Source organism: Gossypium arboreum, chromosome 8 (assembly GCF_025698485.1).
Source record: "Gossypium arboreum isolate Shixiya-1 chromosome 8, ASM2569848v2, whole genome shotgun sequence".
Classification (NCBI taxonomy): domain Eukaryota; kingdom Viridiplantae; phylum Streptophyta; class Magnoliopsida; order Malvales; family Malvaceae; genus Gossypium; species Gossypium arboreum.
Window position 1 is genome coordinate 115,670,892 of NC_069077.1, and position 18,906 is coordinate 115,689,797.

The 18,906-nt window shown below is 35.4% G+C and overlaps 1 protein-coding gene across 1 annotated transcript; it reads left to right on the plus strand.

Moving 5' to 3' along the window:
- The first annotated feature begins 1,802 nt into the window (after positions 1–1,802).
- On the plus strand, positions 1,803–3,970 carry LOC108468169 (pentatricopeptide repeat-containing protein At5g66520-like). Its single transcript, XM_017769044.2, has one exon. It carries the CDS (start codon positions 2,173–2,175, stop codon positions 3,772–3,774), a length of 1,602 nt encoding a protein of 533 aa, XP_017624533.1. The 5' UTR covers positions 1,803–2,172; the 3' UTR covers positions 3,775–3,970.
- Positions 3,971–18,906: the final 14,936 nt, after the last annotated feature.

The following is an 18,906-nucleotide window of genomic DNA, read 5'->3' on the forward strand; positions in this document are numbered from 1 at the left end:
CCTGGTTTATGATCCAGGGCAAGCCATATTTTGTACGGGGAAAAGGAGAGGCGTCAGCATCCCTATATGAGTAGGCCACGACTACCCTTGTTAAATACAAGGGCTAGCGAGGCGGGTCCATCATCATAGTCAACATAAGAACCGGCACTGAAGACCTCAGCACTGGTGGCCACACCACCCCCATTCAGTATTTACCGTCTTATTCTAGTGCGTAGTCTAACCCTATCATCTTTACACAAGCACTATATGTTGCACCACATTTTTCTGCTTCTAGTCTTATGTCAGGTTGGACTGTTGGTCATCCATCCCAGATGTTTTACATGTCCGAGCCATCTCATTCCCCGATGACGTTGATGCTGACAATGATGTATAGGCCATTTATGTATCAGGCACTAATGGAGAGTCCACTCGTTATCCCATCAGTGTATGGAACTCAACATAGTTATGCTCATTTGCCATTTGTGATGCAAATACCTCTAGGATCTTTATTCTACCAAGGTGAGCCATCTTCCCAACAACCTATTTATAAACTGGAGGATGCACGATGGCAACCGAGAATGCAAGGATTGTAATCGACCAAAGGCGAAGAAGAGGAGCAATCGAGACCACAACTTCGCCCAGAAGCTGAACCAAGAAGGAATCCAGCACGTAAGCTTCGACAACCCCAATGTTGCATCGATTCTGTCCGGCATATGCACTGATTAATTTTATATTGTATCGATGATTTTTATTATCATTTTACAAAATTAACGTTGAAATTTTTTTATAATTTCACAACATGAAATTCTAATATTTGTTATTATTTCACAGAATAGTCCTTTCAATGTGGACATTTTTTTCACAAATGTTGTATCAGAGAAGCGTTTCAGATATCTCGGGATTTCCGGGATATCTTTTCAGAACCCATATCGTCAAAATTATTTTTTCAATTCTTTGAGTTTCGATTTTTAATAAAAAAATACTATAAGATTGGTGTAAATACGAATATTTTAAATATCAAATTCAATTATTACAGTTATTAGGTTAAAATTTTAATTAATTTAAAATTATAAACCCTAATCCTAAAAAACCTAAAAACCCTAAATTTTATAGAAAACCCTAATAAAAACATGGGGAAAACATTTCCAGCTGGAAGCGTTTTTCCCTTCTGACAAGTAAAACGCATTCGACTAGAAGCGTTTTCTAAGGAAAACTTAGAAAGTTGGAAGCGTTTTATTGGTCAGAGGGGAAAAGCGCTTCTAGCTGGAATCATTTTACTAAGTTTTCCTTGAAAACGACAACAACGAGAAGTGTTTTTATCAAAAATTGCATATTTTTGTAATTTTAAAAAATCAATCTATTTTTGTAATTTTATTAAAAGGGCTTTATTTGATAATTTAGTCATAATTTCCCATTGTAATATGTAAAATATATATATAAAAAAAAAGAGTTTGTTAAGTCTTGTTATGGCTAGTTCTCCAATTATGTAGCGTTTGAAAAGTACTTTTGAAAATGTATAATTTATTAATTTAAAGTGTTTTTATTAATGCCAAAAGTGTTGTGAGAAGTTAAAATTTTCACTTACATAATATTGGGAATTAAAAATAAGTTAAATAGTAATTTAAATAATTTAATATAAATATAAAATGTAAATACTTTTTAAGAAATTAATATAAATCGTAAGATTTTTTTATTAACTTTACATGCTCATTGCTAAATGTCAAGTGAAAACTTTAAATAAAAGAAAAATTTAATTGGTTAGGACGAAATAAATGAGGATATTTTAGTAAATTTACATTAAAAAGCCAAAAACTTTTGAGGTTAGGTTTAAAAGGTAATTTGAAAGAATTGGGCGATTCCGCCTTGATGCACAACGGGGGAGGGGTTTTGAAGTTAGCCCACCCTTTGTCCCGTCCATTGTAGCACGATGACTTTAACGTTAACTAAACACAAAAGTTGCTCTCATTGCGGGACTTAACACTTACACCAAACTCATCTTATTCTGATACGATATGGTTGTAAAACTGTTGGAATTTGTATAGGTTAGCTGGTGTCCATTGGAGAAAATAAAGTAGATCATTTTCTCTCAAATTCAATTCATCAGCCACTTCCCTTTCTTTCACTTGCCAATGCTAGTGCACGGACATTTGCTTAGAACCAGAAAATAAACAAGTAAGAAGGTTTAAATTGACAATGTCAGTCTCCAAATACGTGAAGGCTAGCCAAAGGTGCCTTTCTTTGCTGGAGCAATGTCGGACAATGTCTCAAATCAAGCAGATGCACTCTCATCTCATCGTTTCAGCCAGTCATTTGGACCCTTTTGCGGCCGGTAAAATCATTTCCTTCTTCGCTGTCTCTTCCAACGCTGATATCTCTCATGCTTACAAACTCTTTCTTTCTCTTCAACACCGCACCACCTTTATTTGGAACGCCATCATCAGAATTTTTGTGGAGAAAAACGAAAATGCCACCGCCCTTTCTTTATACAAAAACATGCTTCAAACTGGCTTCTTGCCCAACAACTACACCTTCTCTTTCGTTCTTCGAGCCTGCACTGACAAGTCTCCTGTGGGCTTAGCTTCTCATGCTCAAGTGATTAAGTTGGGTTGGGAATCTTATGATTTTGTGCTAAACGGGTTGATCCATTTGTACGCCAATTGGAGCTCAATGGAAGCAGCTCGTAAACTGTTTGATGTAAGTACTTGCAGAGATGTCATTACGTGGACCGCTTTGATTAATGGGTATGTAAAATCTGGCCAAGTTGAGTTTGCAAGGGAACTGTTTGATCAAATGCCCGAAAGAAATGAAGTTTCATGGAGTGCAATGATTACTGGGTATGTGCATATAGGGATGTTTAGAGAGGCTTTGGAACTCTTTAATGATATGCAGCTTACTGGTCTTCGTCCAAATCATGCCGGGATCGTAGGAGCCCTCACTGCTTGTTCATATCTTGGATCTTTGGATCATGGAAGGTGGATCCATGCATATGTGGATAGAAATGGAATGGAGTTAGATAGGGTTTTAGGCACTGCCCTTGTTGACATGTATGCCAAGTGCGGCTGCATCGAGATAGCATGTTCGGTATTTGAAAAGATGCCAGATAAGGATGTATTTGCTTTTACTTCTTTGATTTCGGGCCTAGCTAATCATGGTCAAAGTGCAGATGCAATTCAGTTGTTCGGTAGGATGCAAAGTGAAAAGGTTATTCCTAATGAAGTTACTTTTATATGTGTCCTAAGCGCTTGTAGTCGAATGGGATTGGTGGATGAAGGGTTAAGAATCTTCAATTGCATGAGTGTGGTTTATGGTATTGAGCCAGGTGTCCAGCACTATGGTTGTATGGTAGATCTTTTAGGGAGAGCTGGTCTGCTTGAAGAGGCAAAGAGATTAGTAAGAGAGATGCCTATGGAACCTGACTCTTATGTGCTGGGTGCATTGCTCAATTCTTGTAGGGTGCATGGTGATGTTGAGTTGGGGAAGGAGACAGTTGAGAGCTTGGTTGAGCGAGGTCTCGACCATGGTGGGGTTCATGTCTTGCTGTCTAACATGTATGCCTCTTCTAACCAATGGGATTGGGTAGTGAAGGTGAGGAAGGAGATGGGGGCTAAGAAGGTCAGAAAGGTACCAGGCTGTAGTTCGATTGAAATTGATGGCAGTGTGTCTGAATTCATTGCAGGAGACATGTCTTATTTGCGTGTGGAGGATGTCATGCTGGTTCTGTTAGGGATTGATAATCACTTGAAATGCCTTTTTCTTGCTGATGATAATACTAATTCCAATATGATCGCCTATTAAGTTGTAAATCAAGGGCCATAAGCACATTGCCCCCTTTCTGCTAGGAAACCAAGCCTTACAGTGGTGTTTTTGTTATGATGCTGCATAAGGACCGGTAGAATGCAAATACGTCAGAATTTATCAATTTGCGTGACTGCATAATAGACTATTTCTTTAAGTTTATATTCAAATATCTATAACTCGAATAAATATTAAAGTGCATGATTGGACCGAATTAAAATATATCCTAATAAATTTCACATATTATAAAATGGTAAAGTACACCAACAGTCACTCAACTTTCAGGTAGCTGACAAAACAGTCATCTTAGTTTCATTTTAGTCACTTAACTTTAAAAAATTGACAAAATAGTCACTAACGTTATAAAAAAGTGACAGAACAGTTATTGATTAATAGTTTCCGTTAAGACACTAGCAAGACCGCTGATGTAGCAAGTTAACTAGCTGATGGGGCCAGTTAACTTGCCACATTGGTGAAGTAGCAGATGGGTCAAGGTTTGGGGTGGGTTTAGGGAAAAAATTTGAAGGGTTAGGTTGGTTTAAGACAAAACAACAGAAATTGATTGTGATTAAGGGGAGGAGGGAAAGAAAATTTGAAGAGCTTGATTCTTTGCAATGAAGCACTGAAGCACATGGCTCAATCGTTTACATTCCCCTTCTAAATACCTACTCTTCATCTCAAGATCCTTGACATACATCTTCCTCTCCATTGATCTCACAACTACATCTCTGTTTCTCAACTGCCTGAAAAAGAAACCATTCAGATCCATTAATTGCAGTAATATCATTTATTATCTTCAGTTTTGGCTATTTGCAAAATACTTGGGTTTGTATGAAAATTGGGAAGATCAATCAAGCTTTAAAAGTAAAACTAGATTGAGATTAAGTTCCCCAGGTAAGCTATTACACCTCTACTTCAAATTAGACATGCAACTAACAAAATTGAAACTAAATGAAGTTTCAAAGAACAATAAACAAAGACGATAAATTAGGAATATCAATTTATACCTTTTCTATTTCTTAGCAATGGGATCGTCTTTATCAATGTCGGTGTGGGTCTGGCTCTATTTGTGCAAATCACCACCATCGACACCAACCACATCGCTGTCGCTATAAGGAGGTGACCAGTAAATCGACCAAGCATTTCCATTGTTTCTCTTCTCCTTCTCCTCCTTCTTCTTTTTCTTCTTCTTCTCTTCTTTTTCTTGATGCTAACTGGCCAGCTGGACGGTTAATGAAACCAAACAAGCTATCATCTGCCACGTCACTTTACCTTTACGTCTGTAAGGGAAAACAACAAAAAGGACTGTTTTGTCACTTTTTAAAAGTTGAGTGACTGAAATGAAACCATTATGACTATTTTGTCAGCTACCTCAAAATTGAGTGACTGTTGATGTAATTTATCCTATTATAAAATTTAAACTAAAATAAATCTTAAAGCATTCCCACATGGTCATGTCAAAAAAAAAAAATGTGGAGCAACTTAAAATATTTATAGTGGTGGATGTGTTTTTCCCCTCACTAATGATGGAATATATAAACTTGACATACTTGAAATCTTAAACTTGGATATTACAAAATGTACAAGCGAATGCAAGATTCTACTTAACTAAAATTTGCAAAGAAATAATAATAATATCACTACAATAAATCTATCAATTAATAATATTTTTTTGAATCACGCTTAAAATAATGGCACATGATATATTATAAATGTGATCAAAATAAATAATCATCATTGAAGGTATAATTTACGCAATAATTAAAAATTTTTGAAATATATTTGGTGTGAAAATTTACCTTTAAAAATATTTGGTGAGAAGTGTTTTTGTGATAAATTTTATCGTCATTAATGTAAATTCTTATTAGTGATGAATTATTTTATTTATTTTAGATTATTATATTTATATCTTTGCTATAAGGTTTTGTTCGTGACAAATTGATTTTTCGTATTTATAATATAAATGATGACATGCTATTTTTGTCAAAAAAAAGGTTTAATATGACAAACACAACAATTTTAACTTTTTGTTTGTAACACCCCTAACTTGACCCAATCGTTGAGTCAAGGTATCGAGATGTCACATTCGTTGCTGAAGTAACTACAATCGCTCCAATTCAATTGAACATTTTTATTCATGTTGATAAGATCAAAATATGATTAAAATATTATTCAAATACTTATCCGAGCTTAAAACGAGCTTACGAAAGCTCTCATGGTGATTAGAGGTTGTTAAAGGACCAAAATGTGAAGTTCCAAACTATTGAGATCTCATCGTGTAACACCCCTCACTCGTATCCAACACCGGGACAGGGCTCGAGGCATTACCAGACTTAAACATTCATCAACCTACAGAACCGGGTCACCAAATTTCGCCCAAAAATTAAAACTTCTAGAACATATGCATATCATCCCTTATACAGGCCATTAAGGCCTAAAATCTACATTAGGGCGGTTCAGGACAAAACTGAAAACATTCGGTAAACTTTGGGCAACTTAAAAGTTTCTAGCTTAGGAGTGTCACACGCTCGTGTAAATGGGCTGTGTAGACTCACACGCCCGTGTGGCTTGGGGTACGCCCATGCCTTTAGTCCATGGGCAACACTGACTTTTAAACACGGCCATGGCACATGCCCGTGTGGACTGCTCGTGTTCAATACTGACTTTGGGACATGGCTATGGGACACGCCCGTGTAGCCTACCCGTGCCTTATACTAACTTAAAATTAAACATCCATGTTTAGGGCGCTAACAACTTATTACCATATCACACATTTATTCCATGGCCATGACCACCTCGAATGGTCCTAAGGCATTCACCATGTACATATGCCATATACTTCTTATACATAGTGAACAAGCATAATCACATACCCATATCACAAGACATTTACACATATCATGGATGAATAGACTTACAAGCCAAAATCATTATAAGCCACATCTCATGGCTACATACAACAAATCATTATAAGCCAATACATTTGGCTATTTACAACAACATCGATCATAGAAGAACTAAGTCCCTATACATGCCACTCACTTGAACATGTTCAACATATACATGTCAATACTCCAAGGGTAAAAGCTCGATAGTGTGATGCTGCCTCCGACGATCTCCAACCCCGAGCTGACCTGTCAAAACTAGAAAAAATGGAAAGGGGGAGTAAGCTTTACGCTTAGTAAGTCCATATGAAAATAATAAGCATTATAATAACATGTTACCTTAGGTAAAATAACTATAATTATGCTTTTATTCATATTCTGGTCAAGCTGTCTACTCGAGTCATAGTCGATAAATTATTTATAACTCGAGCTAAGGAACTCCAAATTAATATCCATTAATTTTTGCAGAAACTAGACTCATATCTCTTCTTATCATAAAATTTTTAGAATTTTTGGTTTAGCCAATAAGTACAGTTTATTATTCAAATTCTCCCCTGTTTGGCTGTTTGATAGCTTCGACCTTTTTCACTAAAATTTATTTATCTCCTAGTACGAGACTCGGATAATGTTCCCATCTCTTTATCCTAAAAGTATACTCATAAATATTTCAGTAATATGAATTTTAACTCATAATTATTTTTGAAAAAAATTCTAGTGATTTTCCAAAGTTGAGACAGGGGAGTCTAGAATCACTCCGACTCTATCTAACAAGAATTCAAATATCTCATGATACAGAATTTTTTTGCTTACACCGTTTCCTTTATGTGAAACTAGACTCATTAAGCTTTAATCCCATATTTTATTCAGTATTTAAATCAATTTTCACAATTTTTGGTGAATTTTCAAATTCAAACCAATGCTGTTGTACCAAATCTATCTTAGTGCAACATGATAATAACCATCACAAATTTTTCATAGAAATTATTATCATAAATATCATTCATTCATTTGCACCATCGTCATAATTCCATTTCATTTCACATGTCAAACACGTGCTCATAGGTTTCGAGTACTTACCTGTGCTATCATTTAGCACTGCACTCGCCCAAACATGACAACTCACATGCATCATAATATTATCATATAACATACATTATGTATCATGGAAAGAACTTTTTATTTCATTTCTCATAATAATCTCGTTGAATTTCTTAGAATCTCGATGGATATCCCATTCACCGTCAATTTATACAAGTGATCATTTCATATGAGCACTCCTGTGAACTTCACATCTTACGGTGGGATTACCAGTCCAGGCTAAATCCCCCGTAATATAAACTCATGGAGTGATGTCGGGATTACTAGTCCAGGCTAAATACCTTGTAATGACAAGCATTCTTAATGAGCTCGGATCTGAATTACCAGTCCAGGCTAAATTCAGACCCCAACTGTCCGGGCTAAATCCTTAATGCATACATATTCTTCAGGAGGCTCAATCACTTAAGGAACACCCGTCTGGGCTAGGTCCTTTCTATATTTGAGATCAACGGATTACCCGTCCGGGCTAAATCCTTTTCTGCAACACATGCAGGATCTCAAGTCATGTAAGCCATAGTTTATCCATCGAATTTCCCTTTTTATTCAATCGATATTTTTTTTCTCTTTCCATTAAGTATCTCATTAGGCATAGCCGCTCATGCAATTTACATCCAATTTAACACATTTGCATGTTTATTTAGACATTAGTCCAGAAGATAAACATGGTATTGCATATAATTATAATTTGGCATTTGTTACAATATATAATCTTCATATCAACTAAATAAATATCCATCACACAATGTTAACACATCAATTTAGGTTCAATTATGAACAATAATAATATCATTGCATTATCATTGACATATGAACTTACCTCGGTTTCGAGTACGACTATTTATTTCGAGTTTGTGCTTAACCTTGTTCAACCTAGTTCTACGCCCGAATCTTGTTTTCCTTGATCTATAATATCATATTTAGCCTAATAATTAGTCACATTATTCATAGGGGTCCAAAAATCATATTTTTACAAGTTTTCATTTTGACCCCTAAACTTTTGCATATTTGCACTTTTTCCCCAATGCTCGGAAATTAAAATTCATCCTATTTTCTTATGTTTTATGACATGCTGATCATTTTTTGTAACACCCCGTACCCGATACCGTCGCCGAAGTCGGACACGAGGGGTTCACAGACTAAATTTCACTTGTCACACAGACCAATTTAACATTTCCAGACAAGCTGGCTAACTGCGTCACTGTCACCTTAAAAATCATATCTCGAGTTCCAGAACTCCCAGTTCCGTAAATTTTTCCTGAAACTAGACTCATAATTACATCTACACATTTTTTTCTAGAATTTTTGGTCAAGCCAATTAGTACATTTTATTAGTTAAAGTCTCCCCTGTTTCAGGGTTCGACTACACTGACCTTTGCGCGTTACGACTTGGATATCTTCCTTTACAGGGCTCCAACACTTATGCCGTTTGTTTCTAATGAAACTAGACTCACAAATAAATCTGTACATGTAGAGAATAATTTCTAATTCTCTCTGGTTGATTTGTAGTGAATTTTCAAAGTCGGAATAAGGGATCCAGAAACCGTTCTGGCCCTGTTTCACAAAATCCTGAATATCTCTTAAAATCCGACTCATATGACCGATTCGTTTCTTCCATATGAAAGTAGGTTCATCAAGGTTCAATTACATAATTTATTCACTATTTAATTCCATTCCTACTATTTTTAGTGATTTTTCACATCCACATCACTGCTGCTGCCAGCATCTATTTTAAGGTAAACTTTACCTATTCCATGATCCTCCATGGATCAACTAAGGTTTGTCATACATTTACCAAAAATGATTATGAATAACCATGTCAAGAGTATAACACCGAAAATAATCAGCCATGGCATATGGCCTAATGATCAATTAAACCTCAACTATTCCTCATCCAAAACCGAACATTTATGCCATTTTCGCATGGCTAAAAGGTTACATACCAAATTTCAACCAAACATAATAACCTATACATGCCGAAATTTTCTCCTAGACCAACTAAGAAGAAAATACCAAAAGTTGCTAGCCGGTGTGATGACTTCGACGACGGTCCCGAACACACAAAATGGATCAAGAACCTAAAAAGCAACAAGTAAGCACACCAAATGAGTACATAACTCAGTAAGTCATAAGCATTACTCTACCGTCCAACAATAATACTCATAAGGGAAAAACAATAATACAAAATCAATTTTTTCCAACCATAACCAACTATGCTAAAATCTCTTATATTTTTGGTTCGATCTCATGCCAAGTTCTTCAATCAAATCAAAGGCCAAGCCAGCCCAATCGATTTAGATCCATTTCCTCAATTTGGGACACACGATGCATTAGATGAATTTATGCATTCACCACACAAAATCCATTTCGAAATTTAGTTAGTAGCTCAATCACTTACCTCGTTCATGCACAATTTATATCAACAACCGAATGATGCACACATCGTGCTTATTATGTTCGCACACATAGTGCCATGGTAAATCGCACACATAGTGCCATAGTAAATCGCACACTTAGTGCAATAGAGAATCCCTCATGCTTCAACCTCCCAATCGGCACACATAGTGCCACATAAAGTTGAGCTAGCACACTTAGTGCCATACATTTCAAGCTTGCACACTTAGTGCCAACCTCGTCACCGTACTCACTTATTGCCCGCACACTTAGTGCCGAACCAAACTCTCTACACATTTCACTACCCCTTTTTACATTCAACAATATCATCTTTCCATACACATACATTTGTATACATTTCATCTCATTAAACACTTTTGCATAGGTATTTCGATCATTTAATCAATACCAAATATATGCTTAATGACTTACCTCGTGTTGGGCAAATAATTCCAAGTTGGCTACTCGATGACCTTCGATTTCCCCTTGTTGGACGCCTCTCCTTTAGGATCTTGAGCTTAAACAAATAAAGGAACTCATTCAACCGCTTTGGTACATACATTGGTATCCACATTTTAATGATCTTATGACATTCGGAACGACATGGTAAAATTTTTATCTTGCTACCTTATGTTCTTGGCTATTCGGCTAATAGCCTTATGCAATTACCATGCTATCAAAATCCAATCACACATATACATATACATATTCAGTATATTAGGTAACCACCCTTACTAACTACCCATTTTAGTCGATTTTATACAATCAAAGGCAATATCATAAATGGGTATACTTACATAGCCGAATGTGCTAAAATTGATCTAACATCACCTATACACTTGATTAAATGGCCGAATACCTCTACTATCAATTATGGTATCATTTTTATTCTTTCAAACACATAGTTTCCTCCCATGAACACTTGGCCGAATTTTCTTTTCTCTTCTAGCATAGCTTCACATCTATTTGTAACATCCTATAAACCCACATATATCACATTCCTACATAAATTTCTTTTACTTTTCCTCTACTTCCATTCACAACATCAAATGCACCATACACATATATCATTACAAAGCTTGACACTTAGCAAGCAAATGACATCAACACAAATCCACCTTAGCCGAAACTTAACTCATTTTCATGCCTCATCACCACAACATCAACATCAAACATCAACAAAAAGACAACACCCATGGCCGAATATCATCCCCATCTCATAGCAAAGATTTAGACCATGGGTTAGGTAGAGCTCAAACTAACAACTAAAAACATGCATGAACCTCATGGATAACATCAAACATACCTTAGTCTAGCAAACTCCCATGGCTGATTTTCTCAAGCTCTCCCCCCCTTTCTTCTTAGGACATTCGGCCAAGCAAAGAAAAAATGAAAGGATGGACACTTTTTTTTTCTTTTCTTTGTTTTCATCATATTCCTTTTTTTTCATTACTTTATTCTTTCTAACATAACCATTAACTAAACATGTTGGCAACATGTTTCCACTCATAGCATGGCCGGCCATCATGCTCTATTTTGGCTAATTTGACATGCAAGGACAACCACTTTCCCACATGTATTAATAGGCCACCTTACATTTGCCTAGCACATTTCTAAATTTTCTCACATAAGTCCTATTTGATAAAATTCACTTACAATTAACAAAATCCAAACATGAAATTTTCACACATGCATATGTACATATAATGAGCATCAATTTTTGACGATTAATTATTTTTGTGACTCGGTTTAGTGGTCCCGAAACCACTTTCCGACTAGGGTCAATTTAGGGCTGTCACATTTTTCATAACTATGACAACCCCCAATTTCCACTAAATCACCCATTTATGGCTAATTTTACAACTTTTACAAAACAGTCCTTTTGGACGTTATCATCGAAAATCGCTTAGTAAAAGTCGTTTATTAAACAACCAACACTCATTTTATACCATTAGACATCAAAATAAAAGCATGTCATTCATGGGTAAATTTTTAAACACAAACCTTAGCTCAAAATAATGGTAGAAATAGCTAGAGCATGTTACCGAGATTTCAAAAATGTAAAGAACATTAAAAACGGGGCTCGGAATCACTTACTATTAAGCTCGGAAGCTTGACCAAACCTTAACCATGGCTGCCCTAGGTAAATTCGGCTGAAGCAAGAATAAAGGGACACATTGGGGTTTTAAAATTTGTCTTTTAATTTATTTTAACCCTAAATGACCAAAATGCCCTTTTTGCCTTTCTTTGAAAATTTATCCATCCAAGGCCATTTTTGTCCAACAAGTTATACAATGGTCTAATTACCATTTAAGGACCTCCCATTTAAAATTTCATAACAATTTGATACCTCTAACATGTATAACTTAACTTTTGCACTTTTTACAATTTAGTCCTTTTGACCAAATTGAGTGCCCAAACGTCAAAATTTTCGAACGAAAATTTCAAAAAATCAGTCCGTGAAATTGTAGACCATAAAAATATAATAAAACTAAATTTTCTTATGTCGAATTTGTGGTCCTGAAACCACTGTTCTGACTAGGCCCTAATTCAGGATGTTACATTTCTCCCCCCTTTAAGGATTTTCGTCCCCGAAAATCTTACCAGAAGAGTAGTTTAGTTCCTCATAATCTTTACTATCTCATAATTAGTGCTAAAGAACCTTTTACTAAAGAACCTTTTACTTTAGCCTTCATTAAAATCCAGGGTCTTAGTTAGCTTTCCCAATCACTCATGATATACGAAAGTTCGTATCCCAATCCAATTAACCAAGACTAGCTTCCCAAGAAATCTGATACTCTCATCAATACATGATTCCATTAACCCGTTGGGCAGATTTAACATTTACCAAGACGATTTGCAAATTTTATCATATGTCAAACAAAAATTCACACATCCTTTTTCTCTTTCAAATATAAGAATAATCCTGACAAGAAATCCATAATCATCTCGTTTTCATTTCCATTCTAATATCACTACTGACGAAGATTGTTCTGATATCACCCGATGTTCAGCAGTAGTCCTGATAACCTTTCATGTATTCAATTACAAAGATTAGAAATGTCGAGTTCTAAACTCGATCATCAATATATTACTCCTGTGATTTTTCTTGCAAACTCTCTGCATAAGCTCGGAATTTTTATTTCAAGTATTTGTAACCACATTCTTCCCTTCTCAAAAATCAGGCAATAATCGACTTAAGTCAGTTGCACAATCTCACACTCAATAGATACATTAGCCATCCCATTGCTTTACTGACTTGGGACACGGCACAATTTATTCAATAACACATTATTGAAATTCAAGAAAATTTTTTATTCAGCACATACCCCATCGGTTCAAAGACTTTGGTCAATAACATTCTCGCTCATTTAAAGCTTTAATAACATGTAATAGACCATTCAACTTTCACAAGATGGAAACTTTATCATTCAGAACAACTTTAAATAGTATCAAGGTCTCTTAAGATATATATATATATATACACTTTCATTCAGACTATCTATCCTTTACCCAAAGAGAGGTAAAATCTTGTTTCCAGACACGAATACTTTATTTAATCTTTCAAATAATAATCAATACCACTTGAACCACTGATTCGGTATTAATCATCAATAAATGACATTTTAAAAGTTCCTCTTTTTCAGTTGATAGGACAGTCTGACATGAAACCATTCAAACTCACTTATCATACTAACCAAAGTCCATTTCAATTGCATTAGCTCAAGATAACAAAAATGCCTCAATTGAATGCATTAACTTGGATTAACTTGGATTAACTTACTAGAGGAAAGGAACCCACCATACAAACTGAAACTGCAATTTTCATCATGTATGCCTTTATTGATATCAGTTCTTTACACGAAGATTTAGAGAAATATAGATACGGAGGTCATCACGTTACTATAATCAAACCAGGAACACATTTATAATCGACATAGCCATCATAGGTTGAAGAACATACCTTGGATACTAGTGATCATTGGTAATTTTACGAGATGAAGATAACAAGAAAACCAGAATAAAGAGATCTATGACAGAGGAATCCAAGATAAAGATATCCAAGGTATAGAAATCCAAGATACCATATCATAATGAAAGACCCAGAAAAATGTTCATAAGAAAGATGTGAAGGATCTTGATACTTCTTCAGAGAAAAGAAGTCCAGAAGAATACATCAATCCAACCCACTGAGATTAAAGGCAATAAGATAATTTATCTTCCCATATATGTATATTGAATAGAGCATCAATTTGGAGAAATAGATTTATATCATCGCGCGTATTATTTCATAAAGTCCCATTAGATGGAATGTAATGATATGCCAGAGAGACATAGAACAATACAGATTATGTACCAGTCAGGCTATCAATATTTTCGTCTATACATCATGATTAGGAAGCACTCCCATAAACAAGGATTTTATCAGTAGGGCAGCAACCGTAAAAATATTTCAGAGAACAGTTAAACATACAGAATACCTCGAAAAAGACTGCAATAATCTGGTATCTTACCTTTCAACATTATTCCTTCAATTATTTCTGCCATCGTAAATCTCACATTATGCTTCTCATTAAAGAAGTTCAGTTCTGAAGAAATTTCCAGTTAATACATTTCCCAACATCTTACCTTACTAGTCCTGTCGTTATTTATCAACCCGATTTAATCTCTGATCGTGTTGATAACCATTTAATAGCTGAACCGTTTGGTATTATATTTGTGGGCTTATTTAATACGATTCTTGTGAAATTCCTTTACAAAACACCACCCTGGTAAGGGGGTGGGGTGTAAGATCCCTAACTCGTTTCTCATACTCATATACATATATCACTAGTTCATTATCAAAATAACATTTTCATAAACATATCATTCACATCAGGCAAACTTTTATTCACGTTCATATGACAAGAACTTTTCAGTTATCTTATTTAAACAAGTATATTTAGGTGTGCATTCTATGGATTTTGGACAGCCTACTAATCTCATTCATTCAATCCAACAAATCAGGTATATAACCTTTTATAAAGGCCAAACAAACATGGACAAATACATCACAGTTTAAACTTTCATATCATATGTTATCGCATATATATCATTAAATTTTATTCATATTATTCAAATTTTAAGCTCATCATAACTGTACTTTACCCGAATGCCTTAGCTTCTCATCAAACATGGTCGGTATAGCTCGGTTGGAAGGCACCATTGTCTAAACAAAATGGCTTTCATGCACGTCGTGGGACACCACACTATTACAGATCGGTGGCATGTATAGCTGAACTCTCATACATATGCTAGGTTAGTCCGAGATCCGACTAAACCATAGCTCTGATACAACTAAATGTAACATCCCTCACTCGTATCCAACACCAGGACAGGGCTCGATGCATTACCAGACTTAAACATTCATAAACCTACAAAACCGGGTAACCAAATTTCGCCCAAAAATTAAAACTTCTAGAACATATGCATATCGTCCCTTATACAGGCCATTGAGGCCTATAATCTACATTACGACGGTTCGGGACAAAACTGAAAACATTCGGTAAACTTTGGGCAACTTAAAAGTTTCTAGCTTAGAAGTGTCACACCCTCGTGTAGATGGGCTGTGTGGACTCACACGTCGGTGTGGCTTGGGGCACGCCCATGCCCTTAGTCCGTAGGCAACACTGGCTTTTAAACACGACCATGGCACACGCCCGTGTGGACTGCCCGTGTTCAATACTGACTTTGGGACATGGCTATGGGACACGCCTGTGTGGCCTACCTGTGTCCTATACTAACTTAAAATTAAACATCCATGTTCAGGGCGCTAACAAATAATTAGCATATCACACATTTATTCCATGGCCATGACCACCTCGAATGGTCCTAAGCATTCACCATGTACATATGCCATATACTTCTTATACATAGTGAACAAACATAATCACATACCCACATCACAAGACATTTACACATATCATGGATGAATAGGCTTACAAGCCAAAATCATTATAAGCCACATCTTATGGCTGCATACAACAAATCATTATAAGCCAATACATTTGGCTAATCACAACAACATCGATTATAGAAAAACTAAGTCCCTATACATGCCACTCACTTGAACACATTTAACATATAAATGTCAATACTCCAAAGGTAAAAGCTCGATAGTGTGATGTTGCCTCTGACGATCTCCAACCCCGAGCTGACCTGTGAAAACTAGAAAAAATGGAAAGGGGGAGTAAGCTTTACGCTTAGTAAGTCCATATGAAAATAATAAGCATTATAATAACATGTTTCCTTAGGTAAAATAACTATAATTATGCTTTTATTCATATTCTGGTCAAGCTGTCTACTCGAATCATAGTTGATAAATTATTTATAACTCGAGCTAAGGAACTCCAAATTAATATCCATTAATTTTCCCAGAAATGAGACTCATATCTCTTCTTATCATAAAATTTTTAGAATTTTTGGTTTAGCCAATAAGTACAGTTTATTATTCAAATTCTCCTCGGTTTCACTGTTTGATAGCTTCAACCTTTTTCACTAAAATTTATTTATCTCCTAGTACGAGACTCGGATAATGTTCCCATCTCTTTATTCTAAAAGTATACTCATAAGTATTTCAGTAATATGAATTTTAACTCATAATTATTTTTGAAAAAAATTCTAGTGATTTTCCAAAGTTGAGACAGGGGAGTCTGGAATCACTCCAACTCTATCTAACAAGAATTCAAATATCTCATGATACAGAATTCTTTTGCTTACACCGTTTCTTTTATGTGAAACTAGACTCATTAAGCTTTAATACCATATCTTATTCAGTCTTTAAATCAATTTCCACAATTTTTGGTGGATTTTCAAAGTCAGACCGATGCTGTTGTACCAAATCTATCTTAGTGCAACATGATAATAACCATCACAAATTTGTCATAGAAATTATTCTCATAAATATCATTCATTCATTTGCACCATCGTCCCAATTCCATTTCATTTCACATGTCAAACACGTGCTCATGGGTTTTGAGTACTTACCTGTGCTATCATTTAGCACTGCACTCGTCCAAACATGACAACTCACATGCATCATAGTATTATCATATAACATACATTATGTATCATGGCAAGAACCTTTTGTTTCATTTCTCATACTAATATCATTGAATTTCTCGGAATCTTGATGGATATCCCATTCATCGTCAATTCATACAAGTGATCATTTCATATAAGCACTCCCGCGAACTTCACATCTTACAGCGGGATTACTAGTCCAGGCTAAATCCCCCGTAATATAAACTCATGGAGTGATGTCGGGATTACCAGTCCAGGCTAAATCCCTTGTAACGACAAGCACTCTTAATGAGCTCGGATCTGAATTACCAGTCTAGGCTAAATTCAGACCCCAACTGTCCGGGCTAAATCCTTAATGCACATATATTCTTCAGGAGGCTCGATCACTTAAGGAACACCCGTCTGGGCTAGATCCTTTCTATATTTGAGATCAACGGATTACTCGTCCCGGCTAAATCCTTTTCTGCAACACATGCAGGATCTCAAGTCATGTAAGCCATAGTTTATCCATCAAATTTCCCTTTTTATTCAATCGAGATTTTTTTCTCTTTCCATCAAGCATCTCATTAGGCATATCCGCTCATGCAATGTACATCCAATTTAACACATTTGCATGTTTATTTAGACATTAGTCCAGAAGATAAACATGGTATTGCATATAATTATAATTTGGCATTTGTTACAATATATAATCTTCTTATCAACTAAATAAATATCCATCACACAATGATAACACATCAATTTAGGTTTAATTATGAACAATAATAATATCATTGCATTATCATTGACATATGAACTTACCTCGGTTTCGAGTACGACTATTTATTTCGAGTTTGTGTTTAACCTTGTTCAACCTCGTTCTCCGCCCGAATCTTGTTTTCCTTGATCTATAATATCACATTTAACCTACTAATTAGTCACATTATTCATAGGGGTCCAAAAATCATATTTTTATAAAGTTTCATTTTGACCCCTAAACTTTTGCATATTTGCACTTTTTCCCCAATGCTCAGAAATTAAAATTCATCCTATTTTATTATATTTTATGACATGCTGATCATTTTTCATAACTATGACAGCCCCCAATTTCCACTAAATCACCCATTTATGGCCAATTTTACAACTTTTACAAAACGGTCCTTTCGGACATTATCATCGAAAATCGCTTAGTAAAAGTCGTTTATTAAACACCCAACACTCATTTCTACATTAGGCATCAAAATACAAGCATGTCATTCATGGGTAAATTTTTAAAGACAAACCCTAGCTCAAAATAATGGTAGAAATAGCTAGAGCATGTTACCGGAATTTCAAAAATGTAAGGAACATTAAAAATGGGGCTCGGAATCACTTACTATTGAGCTTGGAAGCTTGGCCAAACCCTAACCATGGCTGCCCTAGTAAATTCGGCTGAAGCAAGAAGAAAGGGACACATTTGGGTTTTAAAATTTGTCTTTTAATGCATTTTACCCCTAAATGACCAAAATGCCCTTTTTGCCTTTCTTTGAAATTTTATTCATCCAAGGCCATTTTTCTCCAACAAGTTATACAATGGTATAATTACAATTTAAGGACCTCCCATTTAAAATTTCATAACAATTTGATACCTGTAACATGTAGAACTCAACTTTTCACTTTTTATAATTTAGTCCTTTTGACCAAATTGAGTGCCCAAACGTCGAAATTTTCGAATGAA